Raw genomic sequence first — 14,633 nt, 5'->3', positions numbered from 1 at the left:
AGGGCAAAGTCTGCTCAGATAACACCACCATTTCAACAGAAACCCTCCCTTGAACTAACAAAAGGACAAGATTGTTTTGTTCCGGTTCACGTGCCCAGACAAAAGATGTCCCTGCACTTGTGCTCAGTGTCAGCACAAGAATGTGGTCTGTCTTCAATCAGAGAGCTCTGACGTTGTGGTGTAATGCTACAAGGTGTCAAGACAGGGTATTGGCCTCTGCAAGGTGTTGTTTTGGAACTTGAGCCTGTATTTTTCACAGGTTTCGCCCCGTATAGTTGAGGGTTGGTGTGGTTCAGTGGAAGCAGTTTTGTGTGTTTACTACGCACACATTAGTTAAAGCTTCCACAGGCTGAAGCCAGACATTTTTGTTAAGTAGGATATGAACAAAGAAGTTTTATTTTTCATTCTATTCATTGGCCTAACATTAGCCACACATATAGCAAGTATAATGTACGATTAATGGTTATAATGATGTTAAATGATTTGATAATTGATTGGTCAATTCATCCACATTTTCTCACTTACTGCACCACAGTAGTAGTATTCAAATATATAAATCCCCAAATAGCCCACGAGATAAGGAATAATCCCACAATATTATTCATTATTCATATTCAACATGAATTATGAATCAACAGATATTGCTGTTTGTTATGTGTAGAGGTGTGTGTGTGTGTGTGTGTGTGTGTGTGTGTGTGTGTGTGTGTGCAGTAGCGCGGCAGCGGCACTGTCCCAAAGTTTCAAATACTTTCGGATATATCTCACCGACGCTTCGAAGCCCAAAAAATGGTATTCGGGACAAACCACTCAGATAATATCTTTATTTTGCTCCAGTGTTTTGAGTTGTCCTGTCATAGGGCTGCAACTAACAATTTTTTAAATGATTGATTAATCACTTTTTTTATTTATTGGTGTCTGTAAAATCTCAGAGAATGATGAAAAATGTTAAATTGCTTCTCTGTCTAACTAAATTTAAGATATTACATTTTCATTCATATTAACAGTGGAAAGCAGAACGTCCTAACATCTGTGAAGCTGGAAACCATTCATTTTTGCCAGTTTTTGCTCAATGAATGACTTAAAAAAACATTAATTTATTAAAAAATGTATGACTAGTAAAGTCGATTCATTGACTAAACATTTCAACACTACGTTTTTCAGACTTTTTGCAGAAGAAGTAACTGCCAATGAAAACTATTGACAGCAAGATCTGGATTATCTAAAGTAACCAGGATGCTGATTTTGGAAAGGGATATTGCTAATACAAATGAAATCCTATTCACTTCCATCGAATTCTGTTTATCACAACATGGAATGGGACTGCCAGCTGATCACCACCTTGTATTTTCATGCACATCGGGCTTCTACAAAGCAGGCCCTCTTTACTCTGGATGCTTGCCCACCACTCTCTCCCTGGAAAAGAAGCCTGAAGGAGCTGACCTGGCAGTTTGGTTTCCTCTTGAGGGATTCTCCTATGCTTATGAGGCACATTTCACATCCTGGGAAAAAAAAAACCTGTGCTTCTCCACACCTGACTCAAATGTTATTTTCCCCAAATGCATTTCTAGTGTGCAACCAGTCCCATTCAGTGCTTACTTTATGTCTGCCCCTGCCAGTTAAAGGCAGCTTATTTCGGGGGCGCAGTAGGTTAATAGTTATAATATTGCTTGTCATGGTAGGAGAGCACACAATAGGCATATACTTACCATGTCATTAGGAATTTAGTTGATTCTGCCTCCTAATTTAAACATCTAATTCAGTGTGACCATCCTAGAGACACAGTGCTTATCATCACAGACTCTCATCTCTTATTGTGGTTATCAAAAGCGGTCGACAAATTCTGTTTCTTTTTTTTCTCTTCTTCAGGAAACACACCGTTGCATCTTGCCGTCATGATGGGACACAAAGGTGAGTAATGATGTATATGTGGATGCACCTCTATGTAGTTTATATTTGTCTCTCTCTGTGGCTTTCTAATTTAATCTCTGCGCGTCTGTATGGCTTTTGTTTCCGTTTATTTGTGTGATTCAGTTTGCTTTCCCGTCTTTGTGTGTGTATTTGTCTGGCTAAGTAAGCACCACCAGACATTTGTCACACAGATCACCACACAAATCTCAGACGGCAAGATGCTCATGCATGAATAAAGAGTTTGTGTTTATGGTTATGGTTATGGTTTTAGGGCTGCACAATATGAGGAAAATATGCGATAACATTGTTGAATGTAGCGATAACGATAGGGATGCATCGATACCGGGTCGGATATCGGTGACAATGGGGTCAATCTGTTAATTTCAATTCTATGTTTATATACTATATACATACAGTATACCGGAAATTTAATTAAATTAAATTAAGTTTTGACCAATTTTTTTCTGCATTAAAAAGGTTTACACTTGAATTATAAGTCTTGATAATTTTTAAGATTTTTTTGCCAAGATGTTGGTGTACAATTTATTATTTTAATAATAAATAACAATTCAACACATTTGTATCTATGTATTTAATTGTTACATTTAGTTTTACAAAGTTAGGAAAACAATGTTTAAGTCAAGCCTGATGTTGCCTTACACATAAAAGAATGATCCCAGTCACTTCCACACAGTGAGGCATACAGCTTATTAATTAAACACTGGTATCGGATCGGTACTCGGTATCGGCCGATACCTAAAGCCCAGGTACAGTATCGGGATTAAAAAAGTCGGATTGGTGCATCCCTAGATTACAATATTACATGCAACAACTTGCCTGTTGAATTTAAAAAATCAGATGAAATTATTTCCATCAATTATTTCCATTTTATTGAACAAATTAAGCATTGAACACAAAAGACACCAATAGAAAAATAATGATTTAACAACTTTTTAAAGTACAGTTTTCTACGGATCAAGTCAAAAAATCCTTGAGTGCAGTATCGCAGTCTTTCGTGATATTGTTACTAAAAAAACTATATTTTGCAGCCCTATTCAAAGCAGAATGTAGCAAGAAAACAATTTCTTCTGATGGTCATTCGATACATTTATTGAGAAATAACATGCAGTGGGGATTAGATAATGATGACACTGCAAGAAATAGGATCCTCTCAGTGGCTCACGTCTCTTGTTCTGATTGATGTTCCACTGCTGGCTCAAAGACTAATAGTTTGAGGCTGGCTAAGGGGATAATTAGCTGAGCTAAAAGATGTCATTTTCAACTTCCAAATTATTTGCTTAGTGGGCTATAATTAGTTTTTCTGCTGGTGTCTCTTGTGCTGAAGAAGTTACTTAGTTATTATCATAGTTATTAGTTTGAATCAAAGATGGCACAAATGACGTGTCACACAGATGGTACAGCTATGTGTATTGTCCCAAAAGGAAACCAGAAAGTGTAACATGTTAGTGTATTTATGTAACACGTCCTAGAATAACAATCAGTTTGGAGCATAAGATGAATATGTCATGATGTATGAAGGCTTTGTAGAAGTCTTTACATGATTTTGTTCTTTAGCCGAGTTGCACTGGCTGGACTGAAAGCATGTGCATAAAATATTAATGCATTGCAAGGAGACTACAGAACATGCTATTGAAAAATTAATCCCCCCCTCTTCTGCAGCAGGTTCTCAGTGAACAATTCAAGCATAGGGTTACTCGTACTGCAATTGTTTAGTGGCTGTTACTAGAGCGAGGGTTTCAATTGATTTCACATTTGCAAGGTTTAATTCCCATCGACGGAGTGAAGGCCCTGCCGCTGTAGTCCAGATAGCGGACTGCCGAAGTGTAGTGGCGGATGGGACGCTATGGAATTGATTGTGCTAATGAGGTTGCCTATCTCTAGCCTGGGCTGCTAGCCTGTCCTCCAGGGATGCTCAGGCCAGACAGACTGAGGGCTAGAGCATGAGATCATAGTCTGGGTGTGGCTGCTCTGGTGGGATGGAGAGGACAAGGCTCCCTTTGTGTATGGCGTGGTGCGTGTGTTTATTATTTACCAGACTAGTAATGACAGTGATGCATGTCTATAGTCCCTTAAATTTGATCTTTTACTGTTGTACAGGTGAAAAATATCGTTGTCACTAACAGACACAAACGTAATGCAGTTCATTGTTGTGATTAGTAGCAAATAAAACACTGATAAAGCAGCGTTGTATGTTCATAACTATAGATGCAAGGCTAAATAAACATTTGTCAAAAAATAAAACATCTGCACAGCAGGGTGCACATGTAGGTTTTTTTCTTCTGAGATGCTACAATGTCTTCACCAACTTTCTCTTTCAATTATAACAACTGGGCACAGCACATCGAGGCATAATTCTTTATCCACACTTATTTTGTCCTTCATGGAAAAATGGATTATGCTGTTGCTATTACAGGGAGCATTTTTTTTCTCTGAGGGTTGCCAAAAGACTTCAGGGAAAATGCATACACAGCTGCTGCAACTAACAATTATTTCATCATCGATTAGTCTGCCAATTATTTTTCTCAATTTCTGCCAATTGTTTAAAAAATTTTGGAAAATACTGGAAAAATAGCTATTAAGGGTTTCTCATAGCCCAAGCTGACGTCATCAAAAAAAAATTTTTTGTCTATCCAACACTCCACAACCCAAATACATACAGCTTAAAATTATATATATAATAAAAAGAGATTTTTTTTTTTGGGGGCATTTTCGGTTTAAAAATAACTTGGTTATCAAAATAGTTGCCATTTGAATTTTCTGTTAATCAACTAATCATTTTCCTAGAGATGATTGTTTCATCTCTAGGAAAGTAGGAAAAGAGTAACTTAAGTGGTAGAAGACATGTCAAGTGGATAAACCAAATTTATTCAATAGATACTCTTCAGGTCACTATCTGACTCATTATTTGTGTCCCGAATGCATTCTCTTCTAATGAAACTCTTTGGAAATTGAAACTTGGAGTACACTAAATGCTGTATTTCACACCCAGTTTTAAGCTGACACTGTGGTCAGAGGTATACGATTAACACAGTTTTCTCCTGAAGCCTGTTTTCTGTCAAGTCTCCTCAAAGGACAGAAAATGTTTTCCTTTTGTCCAGGGGTTATGATATCTGATCCACTGGTCACAAAGATAAAATATAAATTGGTTTCAGAGATACAAGATAACAACGTAGTGAATGTCTGGAGCCAAAGTGCCAGTCTGGCAGGGCTAGTCTTCCTCTGAATTGACACATTTTATCACTTAAAAAAAGAGCAGCCTGTTTAATCAAGAGAGGCAAATAAGTACATTAACATACATTTTAGTCTGGAGAAAAAAAACACAACATTGGTTTGAGATAATCTGCAAAGCAAACCAGGCATCAGTTTTGCCTCAGAGACTGCAACTATGTGTTTCTTCAACTGCTGTTTGATACGGTCAGTGAGTGTGTGATCGATGGGCGAGGAAGTGAGCGAAAAAGCCATTTTATAGATGTACTCAGCCTGGATCAGGATGGGTGGAGATGGTGGGGGTTTTAACAGCCCACAGAGCCTCTTGACAAGTGCCCCATCTGTAGCCACTGCACGTAGCGAAGCAATAGATTAGCACTTTATTTCTCCATCCCACTCTGCCTCCTTCATTCCTCTGTTAGAGTTGTATTGTATGAGTCTTGAGCAGGACCTCCTTACAGCTGCTGCACATGCAATCAACCCACAAACCCACAGGGAGACTTCCTTTCAATACTTCACGACTGCGTAACAGATCGAATCGGACAGCAAACCATTGCTAATGACTTATAGGCTAAATGTATCCAGGCAGCTTTTCGATCGGCTTCAAATAAATCACCTGCATCTGTTTGATTATTCTTTCCCAGCTTCCTGCTAGTAAATTAAAGAGAAAACTCCTCAAAAGAACCGTATTTACATTATATTATAACTGTATTATATGATAAAGAGCTGAGATAATTGGTTAGTCCATAGACAGAAAACATCATTTTTTAAAAAAGATTTTTGGGGGGAATTTTATGCCTTTTTTCGGGTTTGCTGGCAGATGACGTGGACATGAACAAGGGACGTTGTGGTTCATGGTTGGCGCTCTGATTGGTCACCCCAATCAGCAACTACGTTAAATAACAAATTAATATTTCCATTTATTTTCTTAGCAGAAATACCAAACGTTTGGTTCTAGCTTCTCCATTGTTAGGATTGCTGCTTTTCTTTGGCGTATATGTTAATAAACACATAATGAATCTTTGGGAAATGATGATTATCATGATTTTTCACCATTTTCTGACATTTTATAGATAAAAGGTTTAATCTAGAAAATAATCAGAAGATAAATCAATAAATAAGTCAATTGTTAGTTGCAGCCCTCAGTCCATATAATAGCTCTACTACTCAAAATTGGAATCATTACTAAGTCATAATTAACTCCCAGGATTGATTACTCTCATTTAATAATCATTGATCATTAATGATCATTTGATTTAATAATGTTAATCGGTAGTACAAAGTTTGTGCTACCGATTAACATTATTAAATCATCACCCCATATGCACATCCATCCTCATACGCCCCACACACTCGCCCAGGAGAGTGTGTCTGTGAGAGGGATTTAGCCGCGAGAGAAGGGAAATGCCAAAAAAAAGTCTCATGCCGGCGGCTTAAAAAGATGAAATGTGAAAATGAAACAATTAATATGTGTACTCCATGTTTGCGATATAATCATTTACTACATCCCGTGTAGAAAAAGCCGCAATACATTGAGTATATTTGATGTATCGCCCATTCCTAGTACAAATGTTTAACATATATTTAAGTATATAAAACTAATTATTTAACCAATCTGTCCGTACATTATAAAGACGCAATCATTCAAACATTTTTGTCAATATCAGTTAATCCTCAAAGCCAGACTACAAGTCTACTCCTTGTACTTGAAAGTCTGAAGCCAGACCAGAAGCTAGCAGGTTGGCAGCTCACTAGAACACATGGCCTGGCTATTCTCTCCATGGTTATATAATGTATGCTAAATGTAGTCATTAGTATTACACAATCATTGGTTTTAGCAGGGTCATATATAGGTCAAAAGCCAGAGGGAATGCAGGGCTTACATCAGAAAGCAAACTCTCGTCCATTTGGCTGCCTGTATTTTCCCGACATCAACTTCTGTTATCGGAACTAATGCATAAACACAGAGGTTTGCTTTTTTTGTTTGCTGATGTAAGGCTCTTTGTGAGGCACTCTGCAGTTCCATCCACCCTTTCTGGTGCTAACGCAGCTTCTTTATTTAATTAAAGCATGCAATATGGCAGATATTAGTCAATCTTTCTGAAGTGCCGAGCCATGGACAATATTCAGAGCTTAACATGCAGATCGCGTCGAGCAGAATTGGGCAAAAAAGTAATGCAAAAACACATCCAGACTAGTCATGAGCCAAGTCTTTGAACCTCAGCTGCTCCCCTGGTGTGAATACAATGACTTCCCATTGGCCCGTCTTTGTTCATTTCGACTTCCTTTGCCATGCTTCCACATGGAAGCAAGCTGTATATAAGAGCAATGGTGTTGCTGATAATTGCTTCTGTAAAGAATATAGAGTACCAGTAAGCGCTGTCACAACACGCCTTTTTTTATTTTTCTGTAACTGCTCTCCTGAGATAGCCACGTCCCTCTTTTGTTGTGCGGATAATATGTTTAATTAGGAAGAGTTTCAAAATGTATTCCTCTCTGGCATAAAGAATGCATGAGACCCTGGCCTCTTTGTCATTAATAAAACATTGAGTATGTAGATCAGAGGGGTTATGTGGTGTTTTAGACTATGTGACAAAGTTGCTATGTGTGTTGTGCTCTCTTTTCAAAAAGGCAGAAGTTATTATTTCCAGTTCTAGGCACCAGGTTGGCTCTGTAAATATATTTTATTGATTTTCAAAGTTTTTATCCCACAAGAGTAGAACATATATATTTGACTTACATTTCAATTCACTTACTCAACCACCAACTATAAAGAGGCACCATTCAACAAAATACGTTAACAAATTGAAGTCCTCATTACCATGGATTTTCCAAAGCCTGAAAACAGAGCCATGAGGAGGTGCAGAAGTCTAGTTATCTCTCAGAGAGCACTTGAATTACAATAATGCTGAAAGGTTATTATGGAATTTTTGCCCAACGATGCCAAAAACGTTCTGCCTACTGCAGGTTTAATGAGGGAGAGGGTAGAAGTTCCTTGCAGCCCGAAGTGTCTCCTAAACTGAGCCCATATTCTTACTGAGTGATTAACTACTATACATTCAAACTGTTGCTAAGAAGGGGCAAGGCTACACAAACCACTGAGCCTTGGTGGCGTTGGCATGATTTTTAATAGCTTTCATATACCGATGTTAAGCAGAGAAACAAGTCCGAACATGAGGGCAGTAACCAGTTTGAGTTTGTTTACATGACTAATGGGTTGACTCAAAGGTTTGTAATGTAAGAAGGGCTGTATTGAGAGCTTCTATGCGGCCTTTGTGTGCCTTAACGATCATTGAAAAGGCCGGTCAAACAGCTATAATAATCCCGCCCCATCAAGTGAGAGCCCTGCATATCCACTGAGCAGCAGACTGTTAGCAGTTAGCCTCTGCTTTGCATTCGAGTGGTTTGCTGCTCACAGGCCTGTGACTGTGACAGCTCCTGCCCGGCGCTGAGACAGAGCCGTACAGACGCCAACACTGTAATGAATGATGTCACGACAAAACTGACAGCTGAGCCGGAACAACAGGCTTCATTTTTTGGCTCGCTGTAGTTTGTTGACAGGCTGCCCAGAGAGTGAAGGGATTTTGCACTGCACTTACTGCTGATCTTGCCATTGAAAGAGGGATGAGGCTCTTTGGCTGGTTTCCCATTGTTGGAATACAAGCACAGCTCTGAGGGTTACTCTGCACAGCACCAGGGGATGGTTGACACATTTTATTCCTGAGAATCTCTCCTCATGTTATAGCAGTATAGATTCCAAAGCAGGATGCTGAGTCTTGTGTAACTGTAGGTCCCATATGGCTCTCTGGTTAATGGGTCAGCTGACATCTCAATCCTACACACAATCTGCCCCTCTATAAAACCAGGATTAATTTTTATCATTGATTTGATGCTACAGGAAACATTTTCATCTTGTATCTCGTAGCAGTCAGACAACGTTTATATCTGAAATATACTGCAAAGTGATCAGATAAAAGTGGGATCAGATTAAACGGAAGCATGCAGCAGCATTTGTGCAAGAACAGAAGTGAAAAAGTAAAGCCAGTAAAAGTATCTTTGACTTAATTTATGGTTGGTTTGTTTTGTGACGACGAGCTGGACACAGTGTTGGCGTGGAGTTAAAATTAGTTTCTTGGGCTCTGATTATGCATTTAATGAGTATGTCACCATAGCAACATTATAGGTGACGACAAGCAGAAGCTCTGAATTAATGGGAAATGTGGGATATTAGGTCAGTCTCAACATATTAAAGTCCTTCCAGGGTATATAGGGATACAATGATACCAATACTGGATCGGTTATCTGTGACAATGGGGGCGATTTATTCAATTCAATTTTATGTTTATATACTATATACATTATATATTGAAATTTGAATTCCTGTTTAAGTTCAGACCAATTTGTTGCTGCATTAAAAAGGTTTACACTTGAAGTGTAATTCCTGTTGATTTTTTTAAAGATTTTTTTTACCAAGTTGCCGGTATACGATTTGTTATTTTAATAATAAATAACAATTACATAAATTCATATCTATATATTTATTGGTCACATTTTGTTTTACAAGTTAGGAAAGCAATGTTTAAGTCAAGCATGATGTTGTCTTACACATAAAAGAATGATCCCAGTCACTTCCACACAGTGAGGCATACAGGTTATTGATTAAACACTGGTATCAGATGATCGGTCCCAATACCCAAAGCCCAGGTATCGGGACTGAAAAAGTCAGATAGGTGCATCCCTAAGGATGTAGTCATGTTTTCAAATAAACATGTCCTGTGCATGTTTGATACCAAACAGACATAATCTAAACATTTTGTGGATGTGTAGCACCAAAAAAACAAATGAGGAAAGTCATTAGAGCTTGTTCACCCATTGGCGTTTGGCCCTTAATAAAGGTCATTTTCGCTAAATACCACACACTTTTTCTATCCCATCTGTTTCTCTGTGTATATGTTTGTTTCTGTAGTTAAAAGAAAACCAATTTCATTTCCTCATACCTGTGAGTCGTCTCTGAGTGAGACACCTTTGATGCTTAGGTGCAGAGTCTTGTTTTTGCTCCGGTCGAAATCTGTTAATCTTTTAATGGGCTGTGTTTATCACTTAGGAGGAATTCCTTCATAGTTTTATCGCCTCTCTTTTTATTGCCTGGATTAAATGTGTCTCCTGTGCCTCCTGTTTAAGCAGAAAGCAGCAGCCAGGATTTTAATGGGTGGTCAGAGAAAAAACACACTTCTGATGTTTCTGCACTGGTTACCTGTCTGTTGCAGAACCACCTTTTTACAGATTTGATGATCTTTTTTAATACACACACATAAGTTTACTGCAGTTGTATTCCAAAGGGTGTTAACTTCCAAAAAAGCTAGACATAAGACTAAAAACAAACAGACCTTTATTATGGGAGCACCTACTGACTCCTGTTTGTAAGGCACATACTTATGCTATGTAAAGATCTCTGTTTCCTACCTTGTGTTGTTTGCTCGTGGTCTTTTATTTGCATACTGTATATGTTGATGTTTGTCTTAATAGGATAGTTCGGGTGTTTTTAAGTGGGGTTGTATGAGGTACTTATCCATAGTCGGTGTATTGCCTACAGTAGATGACAGTCGGCACGCCCAACAAGCAGACAGGAGTTACCGCACAGGACAAAAGCAATGTACTGATGTGGATGGGGCCGGCAGCAAAGCATATTTTAGCCATCTAAAAGAAAGGCCCACCTACAAAAAAACGTTTCAAGTGATCGCTATTTTGAGAATATTTTCGCCGGTTTACCTTGCTCTCAGACAGCCCTTTCCGATGGGAAACTGAAGCCAATATATCCATCTATGCTCTCGCCAAAGCCACTAGACTTCATTGACGAAAAATTTAACATTACCCCGTAGAACACGGGGGTTTGCTGATCTACCGCTGCCTCGATCGGTTCGTTTATTTGTACTATTGTGTCGAACTAACCAAAGTCACACAATACCGTAAACAAACTAAATGAGCGGTAGACCAGCAACTCCTGTGTTCTGCGAGGTAAATATGATTGTCTTTATCAATGCAGTCTGGTAGCTTTAACGAGAGCATGGATAACGGCTTCAGTTCCCAGTCGGAGACATGGACTGTATAGCTGTCTCACAGCAAGGTAAACCGGCAAAAATATTCTAAATATAGCGTACACTTAAACAAATATTGATTCTTTTAGGTGGCTAAAATATGTTTTGATGCCGGCCTTGTCCACAGCAGTACATTGCTTTGAGTCCGTGCAGTAACTCCCGTCTGTTTCTCCAAACTGGGGGCGTGCCGACCGTCATCTACTGTAGGTAATACACTGACTGTGAATAAGCACCTCATACAACCCCTACACACCCTTTAATTGTGATGCCATTAGTATCATTTAAAGAAAATTGTTATTGTGATTTAAGTAATTATCTACCTATCTGACCATCTTCCTGTCCTTCTTACAGAATGTGCCCACCTGCTGCTGGCTCACAATGCACCAGTAAAGGTGAAGAACGCTCAGGGGTGGAGTCCCCTTGCTGAGGCCATCAGCTACGGAGATCGACAAATGAGTAAGTCGTCTGTGACTGACTGAGTGGCACTACTTGGTAACATACTGAAACCCCACCACCGCTGCTACATGCTAAGATGATGTTGCTCACCAGGCATATTTACTGAAATCAATGTGACATCAATAAGGTTTCAGTTTGGGCTTTCTGGTGTGTAAACAGTGATGGGGGTGAGAATACAGTAGATCCGATCAACAGGTGCAAATCTACAGTTGCCTCTGCACATTCTTCCATGCCAGTTCCTCCAAGGGAGGCCACGCCGCCGGCCTGCCTCCTTTGTCCCTCTGAGAGAGAGGGGACATTCCTCAAGGTCCTCTGGCTTTTGTGCTCCGATGAAAGGCAATTCATTAGATGTTTCTCTCTCTCCTCGTAGGCTGAATATGTTCAAGCCCCTGTCTTATTTTTTTAAGCATAATTTTCATTTCAAATTGATGTAGCCACATTTACTTGTAAGCATGGGCTTCTACAAAAACATCACTGACATGTAAGTGAAACCAATTAGTTAGTTTTTATAGCTACTGGGTGTTGGATGAGAACACCTTTGTACACTGGCAGTTTAATTTTTAACATTGAATATTGAGATTCTGCTTATGAGCATTTCTTTATTTCAAAATACACTTTGGAAGCACACCTCCATCAGTCTAACAGATATCTCCCTTTATGTACTAGACCTTAAAGACCGTATAGTCTTTTGATATCTCAAAGCCTACTTTTACATGACCGGTGCATCTTGTCTATTATCTATTCTAAGCTCTTGATATTCTGGTCATGGAAACAGGAAAGGCCTGAAGTTTCGCTCTGTGTGGCAGAGCTTTGTGGCAGTGGTGAGAAACGAACTGAATTACAATACTATTGCTACAAAGTTACTGAGGCAAGTGTTGTCAGCTGATATTGGCATATCACAGGTACATGGGGTTGGAAGATTATGTTTAAGCTTATAATTTAAAAGGAAAAAAAAGAGGAACATTGATTCCAGAAAATCCCTCTTATTCAGCCATGCATAAAAGCCCTTGATGTAAAGCGTCATCATGATATTGTTTTTTTTAGCCGTTTCCATTGTCTTTAAATACCTCAGCATGTGACCTAGCAGGGTAGCACGTCACAGTTGAACAGATGGTGATGCTGTTTTTAGAAGACTGAAGGTAAATATGTTTTTCTTGTAGTAAAAGGATCCTTCATATAATGTGTGTTAATGTATATACATACACTTAGACGTTTCATCTGCCAAATATTGGTATCATATCGACCCCAGTAATACATAATCAGTAGGGGTTTAATACATTTCTGGGCCCATTTGTTTGACTAAACATTGATGCGACAATATTACATAGAGACATTTGCAACAAGGCTACAATGAGGCTAAAAGGCAGAATGCTGTTGAATTTTCTCAAACAGACTGTTAAGTGTCAGTCCATCAGAATCAAAGAGTTAGGGCTTATTAGTGCAGCCACTTGGCACCAACATTGAACAGCTTAAAGTGTCTCCATTGACTGCATCCTCTAATTAACTCTTGAATGCCACTTACCTTACTGGATTTACAAGCGTCTCTATTGACTGAAGCCTCAAATGAACTCTGTAGCACCATTGTACTTTACCATTGACAGTTCCTCACCTCATCTAGCTTGTACAGAAGCTACCTGTCATATTGGCATTGCTGAATGCAGCAAGTTTGTTCCTGGTGTCGGAATATTATTAAAAGACATTCTGGGGAAAAACAGAAATTCTGACTGAAGTTATGTAGAAGGTAGGTTCAGGGAAAGTGATTGTACTATTAAAGTAATTCACAGCATTTCATAATAGGGGTGGGAATCACCAGAGGCCCCACGATATGATATTATCACGATACTGAAGTCACGATACGATCTTATCGTGATTTGCTGAGGGGTTTCTTTAAGTAAAATTCAAGGAAGTTCATTGTTTACTGTGGGATTAGTATGTGTGACAAAATGAATCTCAATTTACCAGCTTTCACAAGGCTTTCAAACACATCTCACGATTTTCATCAGCAAATGTGAAAAAAATTAAGGATTAAAATACTATTAGGTTGTAGAACAAGCTCTTCCTTATCTCAAACTGGACTTCCTGGATCATATTTCATTATGTCACTGGTACCTGAAGCAACGCAGCCCCAACGCAGCCCCCCTGCATTGTTTTAACACAAGGCTGACTTTGGACTCTGAATGCCCCCCAAACGCTCTCTTTTCAAAAGGCAGAAGTTATTGTTTTCATTACCATGGCAACTTCTGTTCTGGACACCATAAGGCAAATGTGAGCCAGGTGAGGGGTCGTTGGGTTGTGTAGTGGTCGTTGATAATCCGTATACCCTCCACTACACCACTGGTGAAGGGCCAAACTAAGACTCAAAGATCTCTATGGGATGGCATTCAGACAAAGTTCATCAGGACTATACATGTTTCTCCTGGATGCGGGACAGGGAGAGGCGTTCGTAAGCCAGATCAATATAGGAGATCAGCAGACAGGTACAGGTTGAACCCGCTGGCAGACAGGGACAGTAGGTCAGTCTGCTGATTACCTGAATCATCAGACAAGATGAACTTCTGTCGCACTGAAGCAGAAACTCTGCCGCTGGGACTGTTGTTATTGTTTAACCCTCTTTACCTCTTTATGTTCTTTTAATGTCGCTCCAAAGTACAGGGCATGGCCTCAAACGGCTGAGTCTGCACGCCGTTAAACAATCACACTCCGCCTTCCACATACAAAATTGCACCCGGCTGCCACGATGACATTAGAGGAGAAAGGTGCTGAAGGAAACTGTGACTGTTTTTCTCCATTCAGTGCAATAAATGTCGAGTCCCATAGCTGGCTTAGCCCAGCAGAGCCCTGCCTAGCAGTTATTCAGTATGAGCTGAGTCAGCGGGTGTCTGTGAGGGAAGTGGAGACCTAGGAGCTTTACAGTAAGGCAAATGTCCTGGGCTCAGTGCTGAAAAC

The 14,633-nt window shown here is 39.4% G+C and overlaps 1 protein-coding gene across 1 annotated transcript in view; it reads left to right on the top strand.

Annotated features, from left to right (window-relative positions):
* The window catches only part of LOC141767645 (ankyrin repeat domain-containing protein 13C-like), a 34,573-nt gene that overhangs the window by 2,263 nt on the left and 17,677 nt on the right, over window positions 1-14,633 (top strand). Inside the window, exons 2-3 of the mRNA XM_074635143.1 lie at window positions 1,867-1,908; window positions 11,583-11,687. Of these exons, the coding sequence (XP_074491244.1) occupies window positions 1,867-1,908; window positions 11,583-11,687 (147 nt within the window). The remainder of the gene's footprint in view (window positions 1-1,866; window positions 1,909-11,582; window positions 11,688-14,633) is intronic.

Source organism: Sebastes fasciatus, chromosome 5, assembly GCF_043250625.1.
Source record: "Sebastes fasciatus isolate fSebFas1 chromosome 5, fSebFas1.pri, whole genome shotgun sequence".
NCBI lineage: Eukaryota > Metazoa > Chordata > Actinopteri > Perciformes > Sebastidae > Sebastes > Sebastes fasciatus.
This window is presented reverse-complemented; position numbering and strand designations above follow the sequence as displayed.